This window comes from Odocoileus virginianus, chromosome 10 (genome assembly GCF_023699985.2).
Source record: "Odocoileus virginianus isolate 20LAN1187 ecotype Illinois chromosome 10, Ovbor_1.2, whole genome shotgun sequence".
Taxonomy (NCBI): domain Eukaryota; kingdom Metazoa; phylum Chordata; class Mammalia; order Artiodactyla; family Cervidae; genus Odocoileus; species Odocoileus virginianus.
In genome coordinates, this window is record NC_069683.1 from 498301 (window position 1) to 513045 (window position 14745).

General features: G+C 43.7%; 1 protein-coding gene across 1 annotated transcript; it reads left to right on the forward strand.

Annotated features, from left to right (window-relative positions):
- Nucleotides 1-10813: 10813 nt before the first annotated feature.
- On the forward strand, nucleotides 10814-11731 carry LOC139037214 (uncharacterized). Its single transcript, XM_070473706.1, has one exon. The coding sequence runs from the start codon at nucleotides 10814-10816 to the stop codon at nucleotides 11729-11731; it is 918 nt and encodes a 305-aa protein (XP_070329807.1).
- The last annotated feature ends 3014 nt before the right edge of the window (nucleotides 11732-14745 follow it).

The window sequence follows — 14745 nt, forward strand, 5'->3', positions numbered from 1 at the left end:
GAGGAGGAGATAGGGAATCTATCAGAAAAAGAATTTAGAATATGATAATAAAAATGATCCAAAATCTTGAAAACAAAATGGAGTTACAGATAAATAGCCTGGAGACAAGGATTGAGAAGATGCAAGAAATGTTTAATAAAGACCTAGAAGAAATAAAAAAGAGTCAATTAAAAATGAATAATGTAATAAATGAGATGAAAAACATTCTGGAGGGAACCAAGAGTAGAATAACAGAGACAGAAGATAGGATAAGTGAGCTGGAAGATAAAATGGTAGAAAAATGAAGCAGAGAGGGAAAAAGAAAAAAGAATCAAAAGAAATGAGGACAACCTCAGGGACCTCTGGGACAATATGAAATGCCCCAACATTCAAATCATAGGGGTCCCTGAAGAAGAAGACAAAAAGAAAGGCCATGAGAAAATACTCGAGGAGATAATAGCTAAAAACTTCCCTAAAATGGGGAAGGAAATAGCCACCCAAGTCCAAGAAACCCAGAGAGTCCCAAACAGGATAAACCCAAGGCAAAACACCCCAAGACACATATTAATCAAATTAACAAAGATCAAACACAAAGAACAAATATTAAAAGCAGCAAGGGAGAAACAACAAATAACACACAAAGGGATTCCCATAAAGATAACAGCTGATCTATCAATAGAAACCCTCCAGGCCAGAAGGGAATGGCAGGTCATACTTAGAGTAATGAAAGAGAATAACCTACAACCTAGATTACTCTACCCAGCAAGGATCTCATTCAGATATGAAGGAGAACTCAAAAGCTTTACAGACAAGCAAAAGCTGAGAGAATTCAGCACCACCAAACCAGCTCTTCAACAAATGCTAAAGGATCTTCTCTAGACAGGAGACACAGAAAGGCTGTATAAACGTGAACCCCAAACAACAAAGTAAATGGCAACAGGACCATACCTATCAATAATTACCTTAAATGTAAGTGGGTTGAATGCCCCAACCAAAAGACAAAGGCTGGCTGAATGGATACAAAAACAAGACCCCTATATATGCTGTCTACAAGAGACCCACCTCAAAACAAGGGACACATACAGACTAAAAGTGAAGGGCAGGAAAAAAATATTTCACACAAACGGAGAACAAAAGAAAGCAGGAATCGCAATACTCATATCAGATAAAATAGACTTTCAAAATAAAGGCTGTGAAAAGAGACAAAGAAGGACACTACATAATGATCAAAGGATCAATCCAGGAAGAAGATATAACTATTATGAATATATATGCACCCAACATAGGAGCACCGCAATATGTAAGGCAAACGCTAATGAGTATGAAAGAGGAAATTAACAGTAACACAATAATAGTGGGAGACTTTAATACCCCACTCACAACTATGGATAGATCAACTAAACAGAAAATTAACAAGGAAACACAAAATTTAAATGACACAATGGACCAGCTAGACCTAATTGATATCTATAGGACATTACACCCCAAAACAATCAACTTCACCTTTTTCTCAAGTGCACACAGAACCTTCTCCAGAATAGATCACATCCTGTGCCATAAATCTAGTCTTGGTAAATTCAAAAAAACTGAAATCATTCCAGTCACCTTTTCTGACCACAGTGCAATAATATTAGATCTCAGTTACAGGAAAAAAAATTGTTAAAAATTCAAACATATGAAGGCTAAATAACACGCTTCTGAATAACCAACAAATCATAGAAGAAATAAAAAAAGAAATCAAAATATGCATAGAAATGAATGAAAATGAAAACACAACAACCCAAAACCTATGGGACACTGTAAAAGCAGTTCTAAGGGTAAGGTTCATAGCATTACAGGCTTACCTCAAGCAACAAGAAAAAAGCCAAATAAATAACCTAACTCTACACCTAAAGCAACTAGAGAAGGAAGAAGTGAAGAACCCCAGGGTTAGTCGAAGGAAAGAAATCTTAAAAATTAGGGCAGAAATAAATGCAAAACAAACTAAAGAGACCATAGCAAAAATCAATAAAGCTAAAAGTTGGTTTTTTGAAAAAAATAAACAAAATTGACAAACCACTAGCAAGACTCATTAAGAAACAAAGGGAGAAGAACCAAATTAACAAAATTAGAAATGAAAATGGAGAGATCACACCAGCACCTCTATACCAATAAAATGGACAATTTGGAAGAAATGGACAAATTCTTAGAGAAGTATAACTTTCCAAAACTGAACCAGGAAGAAATAGAAGATCTTGACAAACCCATCACAAGCAAGGAAATCGAAACTGTAATCAGAAATCTTCCAGCAAACAAATGCCCAGGCTCAGATGGCTTCACAGCTGAATTCTACCAAAAATTTAGAGAAGATCTAACACCTATCTTACTCAAACTCTTCCAGAAAATTGCAGAAGAAGGTAAACTTCCAAACTCGTTCTATGAGGCCACCATCACCCTAATTCCAAAACCAGACAAAGAAGCCACAAGAAAAGAAAACTACAGACCAATATCACTGATGAACATAGATGCAAAAATCCTTAACAAAATTCTAGCAAACAGAATCCAACAACATATTAAAAAAATCATACACCATGACCAAATGGGCTTTATCCCAGGAATGCAAGGATTCTTTAATATCTGCAAATCAATCAATGTAATACACCACATTAACAAATTGAAAGATAAAAACCATATGATTATCTCAATAGATGCAGAGAAAGCCTTTGACAAAATTCAACACCCATTATGATTAAAACTCTCCAGAAAGCAGGAATAGAAGGAACATACCTCAACATAATAAAAGCTATATATGACAAACCCACAGCAAGCATTACCCTCAATGGTGAAAAATTGAAAGCATTTCCCATAAAATCAGGAACAAGACAAGGGTGCCCACTCTCACCACTACTATTCAACATAGTTTTGGAAGTGTTGGCCACAGCAGTCAGAGCAGAAAAAGAAGTAAAAGGAATCCAGATAGGAAAAGAAGAAGTGAAACTCTCTCTGTTTGCGGATGACATGGTCCGCTACATAGAAAACCCTAAAGACTCTACCAGAAAATTACTAGAGCTAATCAAGGAATATAGTAAAGTTGCAGGATATAAAATTAACACACAGAAATCCCTTGCATTCCTATACACTAACAATGAGAAAACAGAAAGAGAAATTAAGGAAACAATACCATTCACCATTGCAACAAAAAGAATAAAATACTTAGGAGTATATCTACCTAAAGAAGCAAAAGACCTATACATAGAAAACTATAAAACACTGATGAAAGAAATCGAAGAGGACACAAACAGATGGAGAAACATACCGTGTTCATGGATTGGAAGAATCAATATTGTCAAAATGGCTATACTACCCATAGCAATCTATAGATTCAATGCAATCCCTATCAAGCTACCAACGGTATTTTTCACAGAACTAGAACAAATAATTTCACAATTTGTATGGAAATACAAAAATCCTCGAATAGGCAAAGTAATCTTGAGAAAGAAGAATGGAACTGGAGGAATCAACCTGCCTGACTTCAGACTGTACTACAAAGCCACAGTCATCAAGACAGTATGGTACTGGCACAAAGACAGAAATATAGATCAATGGAACAGAATAGAGAGTCCAGAGATAAATCCACGAACCCATGGACACCCTATCTTTGACAAAGGAGGCAAGGATATACAATGGAAAAAAGACAACCTCTTTAACAAGTGGTGCTGGGAAAATTGGTCAACCATCTGTAAAAGAATGAAACTAGAACACTTTCTAACACCATACACAAAAATAAACTCAAAATGGATTAAAGATCTAAATCTAAGACCAAAAACTATAAAACTCCTAGAGGAGAACATAGGCAAAACACTCTCCGACAGAAATCACAGCAGGATCCTCTATGACCCACATCCCAGAATATTGGAAATAAAAGCAAAAATAAACACATGGGACCTAATTAAACTTAAAAGCTTTTGCACAACAAAGGAAACTACAAGCAAGGTGAAAGGACAGCCCTCAGATTGGGAGAAAATAATAGCAAACGAAGGAACAGACAAAGGATTGATCTCAAAAATATACAAGCAACTCCTGCAGCTCAATTCCAGAAAAATAAATGACCCAATCAAAAAATGGGCCAAAGAACTAAACAGACATTTCTCCAAAGAAGACATACAGATGGCTAACAAACATATGAAAAGATGCTCAACATCACTCATCATCAGAGAAATGCAAATCAAAACCACAATGAGGTACCATTACACACCAGTCAGGATGGCTGCTATCCAAAAGTCTACAAGCAATAAATGCTGGAGAGGGTGTGGAGAAAAGGGAACCCTCTTACACTGTTGGTGGGAATGCAAACTAGTACAGCCGCTATGGAGAACAGTGTGGAGATTTCTTAAAAAACTGGAAATAGAACTGCCATATGACCCAGCAATCCCACTTCTGGGCATACACACTGAGGAAACCAGATCTGAAAGAGACACGTGCACCCCAATGTTCATCACAGCACTGTTTATAATAGCCAGGACATGGAAGCAACCTAGATGCCCATCAGCACACGAATGGATAAGGAAGCTGTGGTACATATACACCACGGAATATTACTCAGCCATTAAAAAGAATTCACTTGAATCAGTTCTAATGAGATGGATGAAACTGGAGCCCATTATACAGAGTGAAGTAAGCCAGAAAGATAAAGACCATTACAGCATGCTAACACATATATATGGGATTTAGAAAGATGGTAACGATAACCCTATATGCAAAACAGAAGAAGAGACTCAGATGTATAGAACAGACTTGTGGACTCTGGGAGAAGGCAAGGGTGGGATGTTTCAAGAGAACAGCATCGAAACATGTATATTATCTAGGGTGGAACAGATCACCAGCCCAGGTTGGGTGCATGAGACAAGTGCTCGGGCCTGGTGCACTGGGAAGACCCAGAGGGAGTGGGTAGAGAGGGAGGTGGGAAGGGGGATCAGGATGGGGAATACATGTAAAACCATGGCTGATTCATGTCAATGTATGACAAAACCCACTATAATATTGTAAAGTAATTAGCCTCCAACTAATAAAAATAAATGAAAAAAAAAAAAAAAACTTGAATGCTTCTGTTGCTCTTTGAGTAAAACTCCATATTTTACTTTTTCATTTTGAATCTGTTTTTATTGAAATACAGTTGTTTACAATGTTGTATTAATTTCTGCTGAGCAAAGTGACTCAGTTTCTATACGGAAAGACATTTTTTATGTCCTTTTCCATTGTAGTTTATCCCAGGATATTTAATATACTTCCTTGTGCTATGCAGTAGGACCTGTTGTTTATCTATTCCATGTATAATAATTGGCTTCTACTAAACCAGACTCCCACTCCGTCTCTCCCCCCATCCCCTCCCCCTCGGCAAGCACAAGTCTCTTCTCTGTATCTGTGAAAACTCCATATTTATATGTGGTCTCCAAAGACCTGTCCCGTCTGACCTTGGCCTGTCTCTCCCACGTTCCCGAGCCCTCCGGTATGTTAGGTCCCAGCCTTGCTCTCTCCGGTTTTTCTATTGAGCCAGGTTTCTTCGTGCCTCAGGCTTATTTGCACGTGCGCCTTCCTCCTTAGAATGCTGGCTTTCACGCGGTGATGCTTCCTGTTCTCTCTATTGGCCCTCTCCTGCACGACTGCCTGGTTGCTCAGCCATGTCCCACACTTTGGGACCCCATGGACTGAAGCCCGCCAGACTCCTCTGTCCGTGAGATTTTCCAGGCAAGGATACTGGAGTGGGTTCCCATGTCCTGCTCCAGGCGAACTTTCTGACCAGGGATCAAACCCCCGTCTCCTGCATTTCCTGCTTCGGCAGGCTGATTCTTTACCACTGAGCCACCTGGGAAGCCCAACCTTCAGCTTAAATACCACAGTATTTAAACCCCCTGCGGTTTCAGTTGTGTCTGACTCTTTGTGAGCCCATGGACTGTAGCCTGCCAGGCCCCTCTGTTCATGGAATTTCCCAGGCAATAACACTGGAATGAGTAGCCACTCCCTTCTTCAGGGGATCTTCCAAACCCAGGGATCTAACTAGGGTCTGCTGCATTGCAGGTGGATTCTTTACTGTCTGAGCTACCAGTATTTTCAGTTACCTGTGATCCCATGGTATAAAAATGTTAAATGGAAAATTCCAGAAATAAACAATTCATTAGTTTAAAATTGTGTGCGCTCCTTTGTAGCATGATGAACTCTCATGCCAATGGCTCCATCTAGCCTGGGACCTGAATCACCCCCTTTTCAGGTGTATCTGGCCCATCAGCCAGCAGCTGCCAGGTTCCCAGACTGACTGTTACGGTATCACGGTGCTCCTGTTCAGGGAGCTCTTATTTTATTTAATGGTGGCCCCAAAGTGCCAGGGTAGTGATGCTGGCCATTCCCGCATGCCAAAGGGAAGCACTAAGTGCTTCCTTTAAGTGAACAGATGAAAGTTCTCGGCTTAATAAGGAAAGAAAAAAAATCATATGCTGAAGTTGCTAAGACTGACAGTAGGAACAAATCTTTTACCTGTGAAATAGTGAAGAAGGAAAAAGAAATTCGTGCTAGTTTGCCTGTCACACTTCAAACTGCCAAAGTTAAGGTCATAGTGCATGAAAATTGCTTAGTTAAGATGGCAAGGGCATAATATTGGTACAAAATGTTTTGGAACAGAGAGACCACATTCACATGCTTCTTGCTATAGTATGTTGTTATAGTTGTTCTATTTTATTATTTCTTTTCTTAGTCGTTTACTGTGCCTAACCTACATATTTATCTTTATCTGCATGCTGCGCTTAGTCGCTCGGTCGTGTCCGACTCTTTGCGACCCATGGACTGTAGCGCCCCAGGCTCCTCTGTCCATGGGGTTCTCCCAGCAAGAACACTGGAGTGGGTAGCTGGCCCCTCTTCCAGGGGATCTTCCCGACCCAGGGATCCAACCCATGTCTCCGCATTGCAGGCAGATTCTTTACCATCTGAGCCCCCAGGAAAGCCAAACTTGACTCCAGCAATCTACCTATGGGGAAAAGAAGCATATGCAAAGTTTGATAGATTCTCAGATTCAGTCCTCCACTGGGGGCTTGGAACACATCCCCCCTGGCTAAGGGGACTGCACTTCCTCAGGGTCGCTCTCTCTGCATCCCGAGACTTGGTTATGTTCCCCTGTTATCTACTGTCTGGGTAGTCTGTACTTTCCTTTGCAGCACCTATTAGAATAATAGAATAACTAATAGAATAACTAATAGAATTACTATTAGTTATCTGCAGAATTATTTAACTGTGTTTATTTAATGTGTATCTCTCTGCCAGACTGTGAGTTCCTCAAAGGCAAGGTTATATCTTTCTTTTTTTAATTTTATTTTTAATTGGAGTATAATCACTTTCCATTGCTGTGCTGGTTTCTGTCATACAGCCGTGTGACTCAGCCACCAGTACACAATGTCCCCTGCCTCTTGAAACTCCCTCCCACCTCCCACCCCATCCCACCCCTCCAGGTTTTCACAGAGCGCCAGATTCGAGCCTCTGTGCCACACAGCAGCTTTAGATTAGCTATCTGTTTTACACATGGCAATGTGTGTGTCTCAGTGCTCCTGTCTCAATGCATCCAAGCCCCCCCGGCCCCCGTGCCCACAAATCTGTTCTCTACGTCCGCATCTCTATTCCTGCCCTGCAAATAGGTTCAAAATCCTCCTTGTTCACACTGTATCTCCTATTGCACCATGCAAAATACTTGCCATGTGAGAGGTTGTCAAATATTTGCTGAAAGGAACTGCCCTGGATGCTTAAGCCAAATAATAAATTAATAACATGTATTAGCTGATAATCACATTAGAATAAATGTTATATGTTTACTAGAAAATAAAAGATTGAGGTGGCTTCCAGCAAGATTGAGAGAGAATTCAGACTTTAAGCATCTGAGGTTTGGAGTCAAGGTCACCCATTATTGAGAGTCATCTATTACTTGGTATTTGTTTATCTAATCAAGCAGGTCCATTTGAGATACTCTGTACTCTGTACCCCTTTTGTTCTGCTTCTGTACACATCGATAAACAGGACTTATGTAATGCTGGTTATTTGCTTTATTGATTAGAGGTGAACACTGCGGAGTGAACCAAGATACCTAGTAAAACCCAGACCCTTCAAGGTCATTGGCTGAGCTACACAAGATCTTAAGAGCTTCCCGGTTCAGATGGGGTCAGTTCAGCCGCTCAGTCGTGTCTGACTCTTTGTGACCCCATGGACTGCAGCACGCCAGGCCTCCCTGTCCATCACCAACTCCCAGAACTTGCTCTAACTCATGTCTGTCAAGTCGGTGATGCCATCCAACCATTTCATCCTCTGTCATCCCCTTCTTCTCCCACCTTCAATCTTGCCCAGCATCAGGACCTTTTCAAATGAGTCAGTTCTTTGCATCAGGTGGCCAAAAGTATTGGAGTTTCAGCTTCAACATCAGTCCTTCCAGTGAACACCCAGGGCTGATTTCCTTTAGGATGGACTGGTTGGATCTCCTTGCAGTCCAATGGACTCTCAAAAGTCTTCTCCAACACCACAGTTCAAAAGCACCAATTCTTTGGCACTGAGCTTTCTTTATAGTCCAACTCACATCCATACATGACCACTGGAAAAGCCATAGCTTTGCTGAAGAAGCTGAAGTTGAATGGATGTATGAAGGCCTACAAAACCTTCTAGAACTAATGAGAGAGTCAATTCCTAGGCAGGTTGGTAAGTAGTCCAGGGGTCCCCAAGGAGAGAGGGAACTGGGGTTCTCAAGATGGAGGAAAGGGACAAACATCTTTGTTTTCTGTACATTCTTTATTTTTAGTCACATAAAATAGTTCTTTCCTTTAAATCTGAATCTGATGATTATACAACAAACAACTCAGTTTAAACTCTGTACTAGGGATTATACAACAACAATAGCAATGTATCCTCCTTGAGGACAGTTTTTCCTTCCTGAAAACCTTCTAAGGAAACCTGATATCTTCGAATGTATATTATGGGAGTGGGTCTGGTAGGATCTTTCTATTGTTAAGTTCTAATCCTAAAATGTAAATTGTGGGAGCGGGTCTGGTAAAATTTTCACAAACTTGAGACATTCTTTTGATTTATTGTAATAACTAATTAAAAAGTATGTAGCTCCCTTGCTAACACTAGTGAGGGGGCACTCCCATCCCCCTTCTGATGTCTATGTCAGAAGCTTTCTCTGTCCTTCTTATGCTTTAATAAAACTCTGCTACACAAAAGCTCTCATGTGATCAAGCCTGGTTCCTGTCCCCGAAGCTAAAGCTTCCTCTTTGGAGATCAGGAATCCAACACTGTTCACCGTAAACTATCACTAACACCAAAAAAAAGATGTCCTTTTCATTATAGGGGGCTGGAATGCAAAAGTAGGAAGTCAAGAAACACCTGGAGTAGCAGGCAAGTTTGGCTTTGGAGTACAGAATGAAGCAGGGCCAAGGTGAACAGAGGTTTGCCAAGAGAAGGCACTGCTCACAGCGAGAGCTTCCAGGTAGATCAGCGTATATGACCCGGAACTAGCTACTCTGAGCTGAGCCCAAATGGCCCCGAGTCTGTTCCTGTTCAGCTTGTATGGAGACAGCAGCAGGTGGAGGCACCATCATGAATCAGTCATAGAGACCATTACACAGGGTACGTTCTGCCCTCTTACTGTTTAAAAACGGTCCATTTCATTATTGACTTTTGGCTGTGCTGGGTCTTCCCTGCCAAGCCGGGCTTCCCACTGCAGAGCCTGGGCTCTTGGGCAGCAGGCTCAGTAGTCGTGCCGCGTGGGCTGAGTTGTCCAGGGGCAATCGTCCTGGGCCAGGTATTGAACCTGTGTCCTCTGAACTGGCAGGTGGGTTTTTAATCACTAGACCAGCAGGGAAGTCCCGCCCTCATGTTTTGACAAACCAGCTCTCATAATTTGGAATTTTCGGAGTCCTCGTGAAATTGTGATTCAGATTGGGACTTGCACCCACAAGGCAGGGACTCGAGCCCAGCCAAACCCTCCCTGGGGCTGGAGCCTAGTCTTTCAGCTGAGATCACACACTTGGTTTCAAGCCTTGATGAAGTTCAAGTTCTTGCTGTCTCATCACAGAAAGAATTCAGTGAGAGACAAAGTGACAGGTAAGAAGTGGATTTACTTAGAGATACACAGAAATACAGCATGGTTAGTTTTTGTGGTGCTGGAGAAGACTCTTAAAGAGTCCCTTGGACTGCAGGAAGATCAAACCAGTCCGTCCTAAAGGAAATCAACCCAGGATAGTCATTGGAAGGACTGACGCTGAAGCTGACGCTCCAGTACTTTGGCCACTTGATGTGAACAGCTGATTCATTGGAAAAGACCCAGATGCTGGAAAAGACTGAAGACAGGAGGAGAAGGGGACAACAGAGGATGAGATGGTGGGATGGCATCACTGATTCAATGGACATGAATCCGAGGAAACTCTGGGAGTTGGTGAAGGACAGGGAAGCCTGGCATGGTGCAGTCCACGGGGTTGCAAAGAGTTAGACATGACCGAGTGACCGAACAACAAAAATGCATTGATAAATTGCTTCAGTCACATCCAACTCTGTGATGCTTTGTGAACCTATAGTCTGTAGCCCACCAGTTCCTCTGTCCAAGGAATTCTCCAGGCAGGAGTAGTGGAATGGGTTGCCATTTCCTACTTCAGGGAATCTTCCCTATTCAAGGGTTGAACCCACAACTCTTATGCCTCCTGTATGGCAGGTGGGTTCTTTACCTCTAGCAGCACCTGGGAAGCTTAATATACTGAGTATATACTGAAGCCCAAGGTCTGGTGAGAGTCAACTCACCCGCCATCTTGGGCCCGTTTGATTCTGATCAATCTGTGTCATGTTTTCGGGCTATGTCGTTCTTCTAGAGTTTGTGCCCTGCCCCTTCCCTCCTGTTTCACTCAGAGTTCGACGTCAGAGCACTGCAGCGGGGCCAGACCCACCACCACTCCCGCCGCGCTCTCCCCGCCTCACCCGGGGACTCACCGCCCCTCTGTGCCCGCTCTCCCCGCCTCACCCGGGGACTCACTGCCCCTCTGTGCCCGCTCTCCCCGCCTCACCCGGGGACTCACTGCCCCTCTCTCCCCGCCTCACCCGGGGATTCACCGCCCCTCTGTCCCCGCTCTCCCTGTCTCACCCGGGGACTCACTGCCCCTCTGTCCCAGCTCTCCCCGCCTCACCCGGGGACTCACTGCCCCTCTCTCCCCGCCTCACCCGGGGACTCACTGCCCCTCTCTCCCCGCCTCACCCGGGGACTCACCGCCCCTCTGTCCCTGCTCTCCCCGCCTCACCCGGGGACTCACCGCCCCTCTCTCCTCTGCTCTCCCCGCCTCACCCGGGGACTCACTGCCCCTCTGTGCCCGCTCTCCCCGCCTCACCCGGGGACTCACTGCCCCTCTCCCTGCCCTGCCCGCCTCACACGGGGACTCACTGCCCCTCTCCCTGCCCTGCCCGCCTCACCCGGGGACTCACTGCCCCTCTGTCCCCGCTCTCCCCGCCTCACCCGGGGACTCACCGCCCCTCTGTCCCCGCTCTCCCCGCCTCACCCGGGGACTCACTGCCCCTCTGTCCCCGCTCTCCCCGCCTCACCCGGGGACTCACCGCCCCTCTGTGCCCGCTCTCCCCGCCTCACCCGGGGACTCACTGTCCCTCTGTGCCCGCTCTCCCCGCCTCACCCGGGGACTCACTGCCCCTCTGTCCCCGCCCTGCCCCACTCCACTCCAGTCTGCATTGGAAGGGGCCCCCAGACATGGAGTGAACGAGTGTGGGCACTACAGATGTTGTGTCCAAGCTCTGGTCATCTTTCTAGTAGGCAAATGCCCCTTCGCGACCTCCTGGCCCAGGAGTACACACAGTGGGGGGATAGACTCAGGGGAGAGCCTCATGTGGGCCTTGGGTGTGAGCCCAGGGCAATTTTGGTAGAAAGTTCTACAGGTTTGGTGTCTTGGCGGCTTGTCCTCTGGGTCCCACACATCTTCTCCCTGAGGGGAAGGACCCAGTAGAGAAGGCCAGAGTCTGGCCCTCTGAAGCCCGAGTCCCAGAGCAAAGGCCCTTCCTTCTCAGATCCGGGTGTGACAGAAAACGGCCTGGTGGCACGCTGACTTACATGTGTGCTCACCCACTCAGTCACCTCCAACTCTGCAGCCCCGTGGACTGTAGCCCGCCAGGCTCCTCTGTCCATGGAATTCTCCAGGCAAAAATACTGGGGTGCGTTGCCATCTCCTACTTGAGGGGATCTTCCGACCCGGGGATCGAACCTGTGTCTCCTGCATCTCCAGCATTGGCAGGCAGATTCTTTACCAATGCACCACCTGGAGACATGTGTGCTGATTTTTCCCATCCCTTTTCTTCCATTATAACTTGTGGATGTCTAGAAGAAACTACAAATGGAAGGGAGGAGGGAATGATGCATTGGGTGAAAGTCACCCCCCCTCTTTTGGAAAGACTTTGTTCAGATTGCTGATTCTGGAATTTGGTCCAACATCACCCTAGTTGGACTGGTCTCTCTGATTTCTTTTAGGTCATTCCAGATCCTTAAAATATCATGACTACTAGCACAAATAACATACATGTTCTGTAGTGTTTAAATTATATAGATGTTGGAAATACCAGGAGAACACATGAAGGGAAGTAGCACTAGGAATCAGTTTTTAATTCCTCATTAATTTATCAAGATGACATTCATAGAGCTATCCCTAATGACATCTAGTTTTTAATTTAAAATTAAGATCTTCACTTCAACATACAGATGGCCAGAGGCACATGAAAAGATGCTCTACATAGCTAATTATTCAAGAAATGCAAATCAAAACTGCAAGGAGGTATTACCTCACACCAGTCAGAATGGCCATCATCAAAACGTCCACAAATAATAAATGCCAGAGAAGGTGTGGAAAAAAGGGAACACTTTTTACCCTGTTGGTAGGGCTGTACATTCATGTGGCTGCTATGGAGAACAGTGAGCAGGTTCCTTAAAAAGCTAAAAAGAGAACTACTGTATGAACTAGCAAACCCACTCCCGGGCATATATTCAGAGAAAATCATAATTGAGAAAGACACATGTACCTGAATGCTCACTGCAGTGCTCTTTACAACAGCCAAGACATGGAAGCAACTTCATGTCCATTGATGGATGAATGGGTAAAGGAGATGTGTGGTACACACAGAGACACACACTGGAGTACTACTCAGCCATAAAAAAGAGTGAAATGATGCCCGATGCAGCCACATGGATGGACCTAGAGATTCTCATATTAAGTGAAGTAAACCAGATAAAGACAAATAGCATATGATATCACTTATATGTGGGATCTACAAAAAAAATGATACAAATGAACTTATATACAAACAAGAGACAGACCCACATACACAGAAAATAAACTAATGGTTGCCAAATGGAAAGGGAGGGGAAGAGATAAAGAGTTTGGGATTAACATATACACTCTACTGTATATAAAATAATCAATAAGAACCTAGTGTATAGTACAGGAAACTATACTCAATATTCTTGAATAACCTATCATGGGAAGGAATCTGAAAAAATAAATGTATATGCATGAATAACTGAATCACTTTGTGGTACACTTGAAGCTAACACCATATTGTAAATCAACTTCACTTCAGTAAAAGTAAATTTAACAAATCTTACACTTCAAAGAATATAGAGGATTTACCTTTTTTGGCATTTAAAAAGTTGGGGGCTCTAACGTTAAACAGATGAAAGCGAAATGGAAATAACTGAACGAGGAGGACCGGAGGCCTCCCCATCCCTCATCAGTGAGGATTCTGAGGATCTCTTCTCCGGGTTTCTCCAAGTATGAGCTTTCCTGAATCACCTGGGTCAGTTGTTACAAATACAGATTTCCAGGCCCTGTTCCTCTTGTTTAGACCCTGGAAATTGATATTTTTTGAGAGGAGCCTGCAATGATTGAGATATACTCTAAAGCTTTTAGCCACAAGAGTCCCCATTGTCCTGAAGTGGAACTGAAACCTCTGTATTTTAAATTAATGCTCCAGATAATTTTGATAATCAACCTAAAGTTTGCCAGCCATTGAACTACGTGGCTCGATAAAGTGATATTATCTGAGTCAGTGGTTCTCAAATTGTGGTCCTGGGGCCAGCACATCAGCGTAACCTGGAACTTCCAGAAACACACGTTCTTGGGGCCGATGGCAGCCCCGAATCAGAATCCTGGGCACAGCCGAGCAATCTGTGTTTTAACAAGCCCTGTGTTAAAACAAGCCCAAGGTGATTCTGACTGTGGTAAGGTTTGAAAACCCCTGGCTTAAAATATCTTTAAATATCTTGTTGTTAGTTGCTCAGTCATGTCCTACTCTTTGCATCCCAAGGACTGAAGTCTGCCAGGCTCCTCTATCCATGGACTAACTCCAGGCCAGAATACTGGAATATTCCCTTCCCCAGGGGATCTTCCCAACCCAGGGATCAAATCCAGGTCTCCTGCATTGCAGGCAGATTCTTTACTACTGAGCCACCAGGGGAGCTATCTTAAATATCTTAAAATATCTCCCTTAATGCCATCCCCTGATAATTCAGTAAACACACATTGACACTCTCTGAACGTCTTCTCCCAGGAGCTTCAGAGGGCCCAGAGTTCGCTAACATTTGCTGGTGGCACTTTCTTTGTATTCCTGATTTCGGTACTGGGGTGATTAAGAGAATGTCAAGTTTCAGGTGGTAGAAAGAAGTCTTTGAATATTAAAAAGGGTGGCTTTTATAAAGAGTCTTAATTTCATTCTTTGTGTTTTCCATAT